The 13,919-nt window shown below is 39.8% G+C and overlaps 2 protein-coding genes and 1 long non-coding RNA gene across 3 annotated transcripts; 2 read left to right on the top strand and 1 right to left on the bottom strand.

The window, feature by feature from the left end:
• Positions 1–4: 4 nt before the first annotated feature.
• On the top strand, positions 5–11,171 carry gogo (golden goal). The gene is made up of 8 exons (XM_068286812.1): positions 5–137; positions 1,267–2,571; positions 2,644–2,774; positions 7,447–7,677; positions 8,648–8,993; positions 9,061–9,222; positions 9,284–10,005; positions 10,115–11,171. Exons 1-8 carry the CDS (start codon positions 5–7, stop codon positions 10,988–10,990), a joined length of 3,906 nt encoding a protein of 1,301 aa, XP_068142913.1. The 3' UTR covers positions 10,991–11,171.
• Positions 5,249–7,179, top strand: LOC137574592 (cilia- and flagella-associated protein 157). Its single transcript, XM_068286956.1, has one exon. It carries the CDS (start codon positions 5,347–5,349, stop codon positions 7,105–7,107), a length of 1,761 nt encoding a protein of 586 aa, XP_068143057.1. The 5' UTR covers positions 5,249–5,346; the 3' UTR covers positions 7,108–7,179.
• Positions 11,172–11,655: 484 nt separating the features above from the next.
• On the bottom strand, positions 11,656–13,904 carry LOC137574616 (uncharacterized). Its single transcript, XR_011032018.1, has 2 exons — positions 12,626–13,904; positions 11,656–12,561 (listed from the first exon to the last, which is right to left on the bottom strand). It is a non-coding gene; the product is annotated as an uncharacterized lncRNA (long non-coding RNA).
• Between the last annotated feature and the right edge of the window lie 15 nt (positions 13,905–13,919).

Below are 13,919 nucleotides of genomic sequence, written 5' to 3'. Positions count from 1 at the left end.
TAAGATGAGCACAAAAAAGATGACTGCGAGTCGCAAGCGAAAGAAGACAATCGGCATGTTAACATCAGGCCTGAAATCAGTAGTCAAGTGGAAAATAATTCTATCATCAATAATGTTGCTACTATTAAGTGGAACAAGTGAGTACAGTGAACCAACATTTTTCCATTCTTTTTCCTCATATACATACATATACATATAGTATATACTTAACTTATGACTAAGCTGATTTATATGCTTTGAATTGGGCGTGTGTTTGACAGTCATATTTCAATTAGGCTTCAACGACCATGTCAGTAAATATTATCGTTATCCCATAGAAAGTATTGGATTCATTGGACTTCTATTTAACTGAATCAAAGTAAACTGCTATCAGAAATCGATTGACAAAACAAAAACTCATAGAACTTAAACACTTAAGCCCTTTCAAGTCTAAAAAAAAAAAATGATTGACTAAGTTTTTACTACAATTTGTTAGTTAACTTTCAAGTTAACTGCATTCTCTTTATCTGCTGCACTTAATGAAAGCCTTTATCTCATCCCAATGGCATTCATTTTGTTTTCCCTCTAGCCACATTCTTGGGGCGACATCAATCTTTGGATTCCATCAAATTTGTCCCATTGTTGTGCCTCAATTAATAACGGAAACGTAAAGCTCTTGTTCCTATTATATCGGTGTGGCTTTGTTTTTATTTATTTTTCCATTTTCTTGCGTAATATTCTGCAATGGTCTTAATATATATAGACGACACAGAAAACATTTCACAATGGGCGGTTCTATGAATGGCGAATGCGACTTCTGTTGACTTGAGAGACTGAGATTAAGAGACAGGGACAGGGAGACAGCAACAGAGGATGAGGAATAAGAAATAAATTACAAGGATTTATAATTTTGAATACCCTTGCCAAAATGGGGTATATTAGTTTTGACTAGAGCCATAAGGGTATGCATTTTAGAAGAAACAAAACCAACAAATTAACTCAGGGACCGCTATTATTTTTGGATTATATTAAAATCCATCTTGGTGATTATAAGGAAACGAACGACCATGTCATATGGCCATCTCTGTGGGTTCCTGAAGATTCCTTAAGTTAAAAATGGGATTTTAAGATAACTTAAGAATTTGCAAGGGTATAGAAATTTCGATCCCGTCCCTCTGGTTCATCTTTCTGCCTCCATCTCTCCCTCTCACAAACCTATGGCTGTTGGCTCTTCATTGTCGCTCCCTCTCATACAATGTGTTTTTCTTTCTTCTATTTGAACAAAAGGTCACGTGCTGGCGTTGCGAAAGGGTCGCCTGATGTCTCCAAGCACATTTACAGCACTCAGTGGCGACCTGCATGTGCAGATTCAGTTCAATGGTAACGAAGCGGTCTCGGAGTCAGAGTCTGTGACAACGGCAACGGCAACAACAACGACAACTTCTAGCCACTTGAGCACTGACAGGCAGAACGATGAGAACAAGAACACCATAATGAGCACTTTAGTCATTAGCAAAATCATTGATGATGTTCCGCAGCAGGGGCTGGAACAGGAACAGTCGGTGGAACAGCAGCAGCAGCAGCAGCAGCGGTTGGAGCATTTACAGCAGCATCAGCAATATGCCAACGGCGGTAATGCCACACAGGTGTTGTTGCAACGGCGTCGCAAAGAGATTGTTCAGAATATACCACTCTTTCCCGATCCACGTTATAATGTCACTCAGGTAACAGTGCCATGTCAGACCTTTGTACGTGGCGGTCTCTATGAGATGCAGGTGATCAGCAATCTGAAGACAACCACCACAATGTTGTCGCAAAATCAAACGGATGTTAGCACTACGACCACATTGATGCCAGCCCAGGATGAGCGTCTCTTGCAGACTCTCGATGTGAGATGGCCAAGTGCCGAAATGATTGTGAATCCCGTGCGGCTTCGCACGTATCCCAATCAACCAGTTGAGGTTAATTTACGCTTTCCCGAAGTCAATTGTGATCGTGCTTTGGGTGGCTCATTGCCCGAATTTTGGTTGGAATTGATCTACTGTGGCAAGAATCGCACTTGCAACGGTCCCAATATCTCGAGATCGAGTGTACTCTTTGCCGAACAGGTGCGAGGATTTCCCAAGCAAAAATTGGTCCATCTGGGCTGTGAACTATTTGGCCTGGCTGGCAATTATGCCGTACAACTGCGACCCATGGTGGCCAGTTTGAATGTGCCCACAACACGTCGCATGATCAGTGTCGATTGGAGCGATGAGTTTGTCTTCAATGTGTATGCTCGCAGTATATTCCCATGTGATCCGCATACTGGCATTGGTGTACTCTACGAGTATCCTGGTTGCATTTTAGAGCAGGGTGATCGTGTAAGGCTTTATGCCAAGCTACGAGCCGATGTTGCCTCCCTAAAACCACCGACATCATTGCATTATGTGGCCGAACAGCGTGTGATTAAGAGCCAGCACTCACTTTACTTTGCCTGCGATTTGTTTTCCGAGAAATATGTGGAATATTGTTTTGTATATGTGAGTCAAGCGATTTCTGGAGCTGTGGCCGATGTCCGTATGGATTGTGTTCCCGCTTTGCCAGTTAGTGGTAAGTTATTTAAATCGTATGGTAAATAAAATGAGATTGATCTATTTTTGTATATTTTGTTTTTGCCAATAGATTCCGATACAGGGGGCTGGGGTGAATGGAGCGAATGGACGCCCTGTTCAACCAATTGCCTTGGAGGTACACGCAATCGTTATCGTTTCTGTGATTCACCACCGCCACGCTATGGAGCTAAATTCTGTGAGGTTTGTATTGTTTAATTTCTACATACATATGTATGTATATATTCCCTCCTCCTGGACTCTTCTTTTACCACACTGTAGCTACATAATTCTATTGATTTATGAGGAGGCCAAATAAATGCCTGAATTCTCAACTAGATATGTATTAATAGCCTCCAAGGTAAGAAGGACATTCAAGAAGTTTGACAAAATGTGAGAAAACTAAAAGTTTTGTTCGATGAAAGTAATTCCTTTTATCCTATTTTCTTATAGTCCAGAACTATTTTGCTTTGTTTTTTTCTTCCCTAACGCGATATAATAGTTTTTCTTGCTTTGTTTACATATTTTTTTAAATTAAGTTTACTCAACTTTTAGTCAAACCCTCGTTAAGACTGCCAACAAATCAAGCACCACTCCTTGGATTCAACTGTCTGTCGGTTCACTAACCAACTCCTATTGAATATATATTGTATGTGCGAGAGTCTTTTCGCTTAATACCTCCAACAGCTTTTGACTCTGGCAGCCTTGTCTTTTGCCAGTTGTCCTCGAGGCTTTCGACTCGGCTCGACGAGTTCATGTTTCACTTTGTAGGACCTGTTCACGCCCACATTGCGCCCACTAGCAGAGTAGAAGAACTATTTCATTGTTTGCTGTTATTTCTGCCCTAAAGGGCCAAGAGGCGTGGGGCAGGAGGGGAGTAAGAGATAGATGGGGTGGGCCTGCAAGTTGTCTGTGTGTATCAACTTTGCGACACTTGCTCCAGATTGCGTGGGGAATTTACGATGCTTCCGACAATTGTATGCGGCGCGGCACACTTCATTTTTTTCTTTTTACATTCGTTTTTATGTTTGTTTTTTTCCTTTTTTTGTTTTCTTTCTTTGCTTTTCTGCTGCTGATGCTGCCACCTTACAACCACCCAACGCATTTCATTATCCAAAAACTTCCGGCATCAACATCAAGCGATAGGGGCACATTTGTACCCATAGTTTGTGAAACTTGTTGAGAACAATTACAAGAAAACTTTTTAAATGTGCGCCTAGCCTGGTGCACCTTTCTCCATACATATCTGTCTCCTCTATACGCACACACACATATATGTACATTTACATGTGTAAGTATGTCATTGCGGAAGCTGTGAAACAATGCCAAAGCGAAGCCTTTTGGCGTGAAATTTCCATTGCAATATGGTGGCGGTGGCAGATTGGTGTTTGTGCCTTGGAGACTTACTTATAACCATTTGACTCCTACTACTTGAGTAGACAAACATTTACTGTCATGGACTATTAATCAAATAGCACCATTGGCGCCCTAGCCTAGAGTTCTAGTAGTTAAGTCCTGAACACTTCCAATGAATTCAGGCCACTCGTATGTGTTCTGTGAAGCCAAACAAGAGAGAATGGCGAGAAAAGGATACTCAAGTGAGACACTTTCTTGGTTGCAATCTTTCTTTTAGTTCTTCTTTTACTCACTTTTGTAAGGTCTTAACTTTCTAACCATATTTCTTAACTTTTTAATTCAATTGCCTAAACAACACTTCAACTTCACTTTCAAAGAATAAATTACACTTGAAAAGTTTACATGGCTTCGTCAATATGTTTAGGTTATAATCAAGAAGGTAATCTATAGAGAAAGGTTTGAGACGAATTAAGCTAAAATGAACGAATTGTTTCTTGTTCTTAAATATGTTTTAAATATATAACAGAAGCTAGCTTTCGTCTTGCCAATCAATCTTTTTATCAATCTTCAAAAACTATTAAACAGTTTTCTGGCCTGATTAAGCCACAGTCTACGGGGTATACATTCCAAAAATTATATTAATTTACATTTTCTCCTGCATGTTGCATATCCCTAGGATCAACATTGACCTAAATAACATCAGTTCGCATATTTTTTCATATATTTTTTGTTAAAATTCTATAAAATAGTTTGATAACATATATAGGTAGAGTTTTTAAAACTATTTCAGGCAGTACTTGTACATAAAGCAAAAAAATTAAACAAAACTTTTATCTTTATCCCTTAAGTACTGAATTCCATTGAAATGTCCGAAAAAAGTTGACTTTGATGAAAATGTCTCAGTCTACTCGTCTTTTGCTGCTGATGAACAAAATATATAGCATACTTATTGGGGCCGCAAATGTTTCCCTTCTGCCTGGTTGGAGACTATCGGTATGGATTTTGTCACGCTTTCCCTTCACATGGTTGCAGGATATTTTTGAGTAAACAAAAAACATACAAAAGAAATAAACTTTATGTGGTTTACCACTTCTCTGACCCTAAAATCCTTTGAAGTCGTATTCCTACTTTATGTTTGGTTACCACTGACAATCATGCTAACAAGTGTTTCATTCAAGTTTGTGATAGCTTTTTTCTTGGAAAAGCTTAAAGTTAATTGATATAAAGCTTATTTCCTAGACAACAAAGTTCACTTGTTTATTTAGAGCAATTTCACTTCAGTATGAGAATTTCAAATTTCTAACTAAATCCACACACTCTTGGAGAATAGTGCCACTTTCAATTTAACTCATATACCAGTCGCACATTAGTCGAATTAAAAACAAAAAACAGAAAAACTAAAATAAATTACTAAAACAAAATGCCACCAAAGAAAAAGGGAAAGGGCAAGAAAAAGGATAAGAAGGATCCAAATAAACTAACCACGGTAGACCGCACCTTCTATGAGCTGAACATAACCGATTTGAATCAGAAGCTGTCACGTCTCCGTTCCCATGTGGCTGGGCTCGATGAATCGAATGTTGGCTTAGCGGAGAAGCTGCGTGAAGTTGAGGTGGATCGGACCGATGTGGCTGCCCATTTGGAACGCATGTTGGCCGACCGTAATAATACCATAACCGAACTGGAGGAACGTCTGGTGGAGATATCCAAAGTGCGTGCGGCTGAGAATCGTAGTGCCGAAGAGAAGATAACCGAGCTAGAGACCAAATACAAAGCCATGCACGATCAACTTAGTTCGGAGATCAAGTTGCTTAATGGTAAACTAAATTCATTGGACGAGTTTCGTATACAGCGTGATGTGTTATTGGCCAAATTCGATAGCCAAGAGGCCGATCTCAAGGAAAAGGAGAAAGAACAAAAGGAGGCTCTCTACAATATGGAACAGAAGGCCGTGGTCGAAAAGGATGCCCTCAAGAAGGAAGTCGAACAAAAATTACTTCAAGTATCCGAAGATTTTACACGTTCCAGTGAGATACGAAATGCCGGATATACACGTCGTTTGATACGTGAGAATATAGCCCTGCAAAGAGAGATTGATTCGCTGGTTACAGCCCATATCAAGTTGCAGCAACAAATTAGCAGTCAAATGGAAAAGCACAAGGAGATCGAAGAGCAATACAGTGCTCTGGAACAAATCAAAAACGAATTGGTTCACAATTCGGTGACCAAAATCAAAATAATCGAAGCACTAACCAAGAATTACGAGAAATTGAAGGCAAAATACGTTGAAAATTTACGCTTCCGCAAGGCCTATGAATCGCAACAACAGACCGATCAGAGTGAGCAGTTGAAGCAGAAGAATGCAGCAGCTAAATTGGAAAATTTGACCAAGCAAATAGAGATTCGCACCTTGGAGAATAAGCATCTGGTGGTAATAAATGAACACAATGAACGCGAACTTCTGCGTCTCTGGAGCTTTGTCCACCAAATAAAGATTACGGTACGGGATGCCATTATAGCCGAACAAAGTGCCACATTGTTTCCCCAACGACTGATCGATGCCAAAGTAGATCCACCGGAAGTTATTCAAGAAGTCCAGGAAGATGCCAAGGCTTTCTGCAAACTAACACGCATGGATTTGCTGTCAAAACTAATGGACCTTGTTAGTTCACACTCTGAGGAAATGCCGCGTACTGCCTCAATTGGTGGCACATCTATGGCTCTATATGCCCCCGGAAAAATGGGCTTTATGCCCCAACAATCAAAAGCCGCAAGCAATGAGAAGAACCGCGCTGGAGGTGTCCCCAAACAACTAGTTGATGTTTCACAACAGAATGACGAGCAGGTGACTGGACAGGCACAGAAAACACAAGGCAATGAGTATTCCATTATCGATGTCGAGCTTGGTGCCACTTTGTATGTATCGACATCGCGTGAAGAAGAATTTGTGGAAATGGAAGAAGAAAACCCCGAAGAGTCAGAAGGCAAGAAGGAGGCCCCCCAACCTTCAGGAGCAGGTGCACCCCATGCAGCGAGCCTAGCTAAAAGTCCGATTCCCGAAGTCTCTAGTGATCACAAATCATCTCGCATGGCGGCTGGCCATGAGGCTCAAAGCACAGCCCAAACTGGTGAAGAGCAGACTATCGAAGAAGAAGATTTTGATATAAATCTTTTCTATTAACGAGACTTATATAGAAAATGATTATACATATATTTGTATTACCCAATAAACCTTTCGATTCGACGACTACAACTTTTGCTTTACTTCTTCTTATTATCAAACCAAAACACCCTATAAATACCCTATTTTAACATTCGAGAAGATCCCATTATAAATATAGCAATTTTTATATATTATTGAAGTCTGATCGGGATGATTGAAATGAGTATATCAATACATAGCTTACACATTAGTTACTTGAACAGAAATAGGGACCACCCTTTAAAGGAGTAACGAAAAGAAGGGATAAACTATTTAAACACATTTATATTTTTTGCTTTTCCTCATGGTTTTTTTTAGGGTCCTTCGGTTCAGACAGAGAAATGTGGCAAAAGCATTGCCGATACCTGGGATTGTATTTACGAAACATCCGGGACGGCGTTAAATAAATCAAATAACACGGAGGTTAGCCAGGAAATTGGACCCGGCTGTCGTTGTGGCTGTATTGTCCATTTGGGTGCGTCCAAGCCCAAACGTATAATAGCCGGTGCCACGCAAAGTTGTCCGGGACGCTCCTTTTGGTTGGTACAGGTAAGTGAATGAAGCGGAATGAGTGGTTAGTTGGCAAAGGGAAACTAACTATGCCAAAGTTTTCCTGTTTGTCCATGTTGTTAAAGTTTTTGGGGGAACGGCAAAGTTCTTTGTTGGCTTTTTTTCTGTTTTTGGCGTCAACGGTCAGTAATAACCATAAAAATGAACAATGCCAAACATTTTGGAAGTGTGTCCATGAATAAAAATTCCGCACGCTTTAGCCAAAGATAATAATGATAATGATGATGATGCTGGGCCTTTTCCATATCCAAATACCCAAACACACATACACTTGTACACACACACAGGGTCGTAGAGAAATTATTGAGGCCTCAAGGGGAAATTCCGGAAATTCCTTAAAAATTTTGTTAATGCTTAAAAAATATTAATGTTTTCTGATGAACTCGAAGAAGCAGTTTGTAATTTAAGCTTTAAGTAATATTCATATTGTCTTTAGGAAAATTGATTATTTGTTTTTATTACTGATTACTGATTGAAAGAGAAATTATACGAAATGGGAAATGAAACTGTTTAAAATAGCTCTCGAGTAGGGAATTCCCCTAAGAACTCGTCCTCTCGACGTCTCTGCACACACATACACACACACACACACGGAGACACACACAGATGGAAATTCTATATAAAGGACCTTCCGTTAATGTACCATGCCACAGAAATGTCAGGACAAAAGTGCTGAAAGTGAATTGAATGCGATGTAGCTCGAGGGTTGAACCTAATTCATGCATAATAAATGTTCTGCTTTCTATATAGTCAAGAGCCAACCCCGAAACTATTATAGTCGAGAGTGGGTCACAGCATTGACCTGACCAGGCAGTTTTATGGATTGATTAGACCAAGCCAATTGAGTCAAAGAATGTTCAATCAAAACTTTGACTACAATTCCAACTGAGCGTGTCCATGGATTAGCCCACATTAAAGATAACCGTTTTCGATGTATGTTTTCTCTTAGGTGGATGGCGAGGAAACTATCACTTTGGCTCTTAGTTTTCTTCGACTGCCCTGTGCCACGCAGTATATTAAAGTGCGTGATGGTCCTTCACTTTCGTCTACTTTGCTTGTGGAACTAAATGGTGCTGCAATCCTCAAAGGACCTCTTGCCGAGGCTGGCAAAACTTATGTAGAGTCTAGCGGTGGACAACTTTTGGTTGAGTTTTATGCTGGCGAAATGTCAAATTCAACAACAAATCCTGATGATGGAGGAGCAGGAGCAGGAGCTGGAGCTGGAACGCCAACAACAATAACAACAACAGCAGCATGTACTGGTGGCTTTATGGCAAATGTGCAGCAGCAATTGGGTGAGTGAGAAGGACAACAAATGCAGAAGTGGAAATTTCATATACTTTTTCCAACTTCAATTCTTAGCTTCAGCCAAAAACGTAAGCACCACACTTCTAGCCTCTACACGACTCTCGGCCAAGAGTCGAGCCATTTCACAAAAGCCCAAATCGAGAATGCGTTTTACCTTGGTGCACTTGAGTGCTATGATTTTTGCCAGCATTATTATATTAATAAGCGCCTTGTTGGGTAAGTTTGTCATTGTTATTATTATACGCAATTCGAGCTCATAATATGAATATTTTTTTAGGTGCCCAGTATGTGGTGCGTTATCGTAAATATCATTTGGCTGTGGCTCGACGGCAGGATGAAGGCTCTCGCTTGCATACACCAAGAGCTTCGCTTAGCTCACTGCAAGGACCACCCTCGCGTGCCATGTCCACGACCACGCTGCTGTCGGAGGTTATATATCTGGTGAAAATGCGACCCAAACATCAATTGCGTCATTCCATACTGCGGGAAAGTGTTGATGCCGAGAATTTGGCCCACGAGACGGAATTCAAAGAGACCGATTCACCGGGCGGGGAGATGGTCAAGTGTGATCATCAAGAATTTGGTAGCTCAGCATCGATGTTGACTCTGCGCAATGAACGCACTTCACCCTCAAGATCTCTGACACGTAGCGAAAGCTTTGCGGGCTCACCCCTATCATCGGGTGAAGCAAATGCCAGTGAGACAATACCCACAGAGGAGAGTCCCATTGAGGGGACTTCGCCGGATGAGCATATGGTTAGCTGTAAGGACAGTGCCAAGGATTCGGAATCGATTATCTCATCCGGAATGAGCTCATTGTGCCATAGTCCGCCAATGAATAGTAAACGTTTGAGCAAATATTCTGATCGTTATGATGCCATCACCCTGAAGATGCTGACATCGACTCGACTCGACGATGCCAGTTCCTTGAATTCGGCCTGCGGATCCTTGCCTTTGGCGCGCATGGGATCACGAAGTGTCAGCTCATCGCTGACAAATGTGAGTTGAGCTGTTTGACCAAAAAGAAACTATCAAATCGATTTGATTACTTTTGACATGTAAATTAATGGAAATTCTGTTTTTTTTTTTTTTTTTTTTTTTTTTGCAGGGCTGCTATTCGCCAGCGGCAAGTGTGGTTAGCACGGCAACCATACGAACTACCAGTAATCCGAAGGAATCAAAGGAGAAACAGAATCGAAAGAAATTGCTGGCTCGTCCTGGCTCCGAGTTCTCGTTGGGCAATCAAGAGGAACTCGAATTGGACTATTATGATTACAATGTGATCAATGCTGGGGCAGCACCGGGTTCCTATTTGGGCATGGATCCAGCCTATTTAGTCTGGATTCCACCATTCGAAGAGGTGGCCGAGCAAAGAGAAGATGATGACAAGACTCCTGAGCCAGTAAGAGGTGACGAGATCGATGCCGAGGCCGAACCCCTCTATGAGGAAATACAAATGCCCAAATATGGTCACTACCTCAGCCCGGCTAGCAATACAGAGTCGAGTAAATCAACCACAGCCGACAACACGCCCAGTCCAGAGGAACGTTCGCCCCTTACCAGCGAGCAACATAGCAAGGCCAGCTCACCCAATTGTGAGGTCAAAGAGAAATTGTTAAAAAGCCATGCCATGACCAAACAACCAACTCCCTACATGTCGCGCAAACAACGCCGACAGGCCAGGCAACAATTCAAATCAAGTCAATCACTAGGGACTGGCACAGTCCTGGACTCCGATATAGTGCCAGTTCATCAGAAACTTGATAGGGATCATGATCTCAGTGAAGCGTCAATGAATGGCTCATATGTGGAGAAGGAAACGGCCTGCGAAAAGGATAAATCATCGCGGAAAATGCAAGAGTTCTTGGAACTAGATGATATCCAATTCGCCGATGAAAGTGGTAGCGATTACGAGACAGCAACACTCAAGGGGATTCCCGTCGATATGGAAACGCATGGCAAATCCAAAGAAGTTGCCGTCTAATAGTTTATTGGGTGAAAAGGTGTATATATATATATGTAGAAGTGAAGCACAAATCAGAAATTATATATTATATGCAAGTATGTGTAGTGTAGTTATTCTAGTTGTATCATATACATATACATATATCAGCATTACAAGAAACAAAAAACCAAAAAAATGATTAAAGGATTTTTTAATATTTAATAGTTGTTAAATGAGCATAAGAAAAAAATAATCATTTCGATTCAAGCAAAAACTTCATGACTTGTATATATTAAATGAAAAACTTGAAGATTTATAGGCAGAAATAATTATAGTAATTTTTTTTTTTATATACATATGTATGTATATGTACCTATTATTGTTTTTTGGCTACAGGATAATTAATTTCTAGGAATAGTTTTTTAAGTACTTCGTCTTGCTAATCAGTATTATATTTATTTATTTATTTTCTTATTGAAAAAAACAAATTAGAAAATTTCAATTATGGCCTTTTTGTGATTTACTAAGCATTTTTCTAGTCAAAATTAATTCTAGTCAAAATTGATAACTGATAAAAGTGAAATTAAATTTAATAACTCTTGTACCCAATTTATGATTTCATCATTTTTTGTTTTTTTTTGTTTTTGTTAAACTAACCGCTCTCTGTGCTATGAATACGAGTTTAAATAAAAACATAACAGATATAACAATTAAAAGGATAATTTATTTAATAGCCCATAGAAACAGAATTCAAGTGACATAAATTGAATTTCTTTACAGAGAAACATCGATTGTGATTTATCTGTAGAGAATTTCAGTTTATGCCTCTATTAAAATTGGCTTCTCTTTGGGCATATGGGTGACTCTGATGCAGTGCGGCACTCCTTGACAGACTGTGACTGTTTGCCGTATAATTTGATCGTCCCGAATGTCTTGTAGTCTACGCTTTTCCACATTAATTTGCCTTTGAGCTATATATGCCTTCAATTCCAAACGCTTTGATTCCCTTTTCATTTGAGCAATGAATGGGGCATCCTTTTCATAGCTATTACGATGAATTTGTTTGCATATACAACAACCGCTTAGACATGTTGTAGGAGGCTTATTCTTAAGAAGTTTACTAGATTTCTCCTTGACGGCTTTCTTGGATTTCAATGGCCTTGCTACTGGTAACTTAGTTGCTTTATGAAATGCCTGTGAATTCGAATGCGAATTGGCATGCGAGTGTTTGGATATGAAAGTCTCTTGTAATTGATAAGGATATAGCAATAGCTCGTCAACATGTATGCCATCAAGCGTTAAATCATCCGCATCATCAAAACCGGAGTGCCCATCATATAGATGTTGTAATTTACTAAAACGCTGTTCGTACGGTTTCTGAGCATTTCGATTGGCTTCATCGAGTTGTATTTGTTCAAGGATCTGTCTTCGTTTCTCATTCACGAATATATCATTGGGAAGGAGGGAAAATATTTTCCGTTTCATTTGAAACAACTCTATGCGTTTTATTCGTTTAGATTTTTGACGGGTTGACGTTCTCAAGGTAACTGGAGCTGATATACGAGAAAGCTCAGACTTTTTAATGAGTTTCCTTCCTTGTTTTGTCGACGCTAAGGAACGATTCTTAATTGACTTTGTGTTTTTATTTTGATTGAATTTCTGCATATGACTTGCCTGTGATTTATGACCTGAAGTAGCTGCATTTTCCTTGGAACTCATATATTTTTGCGATAGTGGCAATAAAAGTGAATTTATCCTTTGTTCTAAGGTTTGTTTTTGTTTTGAGATTTGACGTTTCGGTGGGCGACTACGCGACCCTAAAGTACGAACTGGATAACCGGACGGGATGTGACTTCCCTGCGATCCTCTGCTTAGCTCACTTTCTGATGATGCTCTTGGAGATTTCAATATATTTAATTTTGATACATCCACACTTTCTTCCATTTTTCTTGGAATTGGAATTGAATAGACAGTGTCGTCTGAGGCTAGACGCTCATTAACTGCGGATGCCAAAGTAGTGGATGATATTTTATTAGCTTTTGGATCAATTCTAAGTGCTGATACATTTAAATTGTTATCTAATTTGGGCAGTAAGACTGTGGGTTCTACGACTCTGGATATTGAAGGACGACTTTGTTGTGATCCCGCAATTGATTCCGATTTGGATCCACTATGAGGCCGTCGACTTTTAACAGTTTTACCAAATTGAACTGTGCCCCTAAATTTAAGTGATTTTCGATTCTTTGATTTTTTAGACAATGCCACAGAAGATTTTTTCACTTTTCGTGACCCTTGGGGCGTACTTTTAGTTGTTACCTTCTTCTTATGGTGTACCTTGTAGACGGGCATTCCTGGATATGGACGAAATACGGTGTCCTTCTGATCTTTGGCAATGGGTTCTTTATATATTGAAGAACTATTTAATAGTAAAAATGGATTCTTTGCCACATTAGTTGGCTTATTTAAATAACCTTTAAGTTTATCATAGATTTCATTGAAAATTCGATCATCTTTCACTTCCATATTATGCGCTCCACCATTTTGTCTTTCAATAGAATTAGGTCTTAACATGGATCTCATTTCATTATCATCGCCGATATCTTGACTGGCTTTAAGCATTTGATAGAATATATTCTTTCTACGTTCCGCTATATCAACCTCATCTCTTTTCCAACCAGGCACTTTCCATATACTCGAGACTCGCCGTGTCAGAGGCACCGTATCGCGTTGGGCGCTGATTCTTCTATTATTCAGACTTCTTAGATTCGTTCGACATGTTTGCCAAGCTAAGAAGCTACGATCAGATTTTCCAATATTGTATAATATATTTTCCACTGCATTGGATAGATATTTGGCTTTCGGGTTTACATAAAAGCGGATGCCTTTGGCAAATGACGTCATATTGTGTGTTTGAATTTCTTCAATTTAGAATTTGGATTATGTTATTATGAAGCTTAAGTAATATAAA

This window comes from Drosophila tropicalis, unplaced genomic scaffold, assembly GCF_018151085.1.
Source record: "Drosophila tropicalis isolate 14030-0801.00 unplaced genomic scaffold, ASM1815108v1 contig_463, whole genome shotgun sequence".
NCBI lineage: Eukaryota > Metazoa > Arthropoda > Insecta > Diptera > Drosophilidae > Drosophila > Drosophila tropicalis.
The sequence above is the reverse complement of the archived record's forward strand: the minus strand, read 5'-3'. Positions and strand labels throughout refer to the sequence as shown.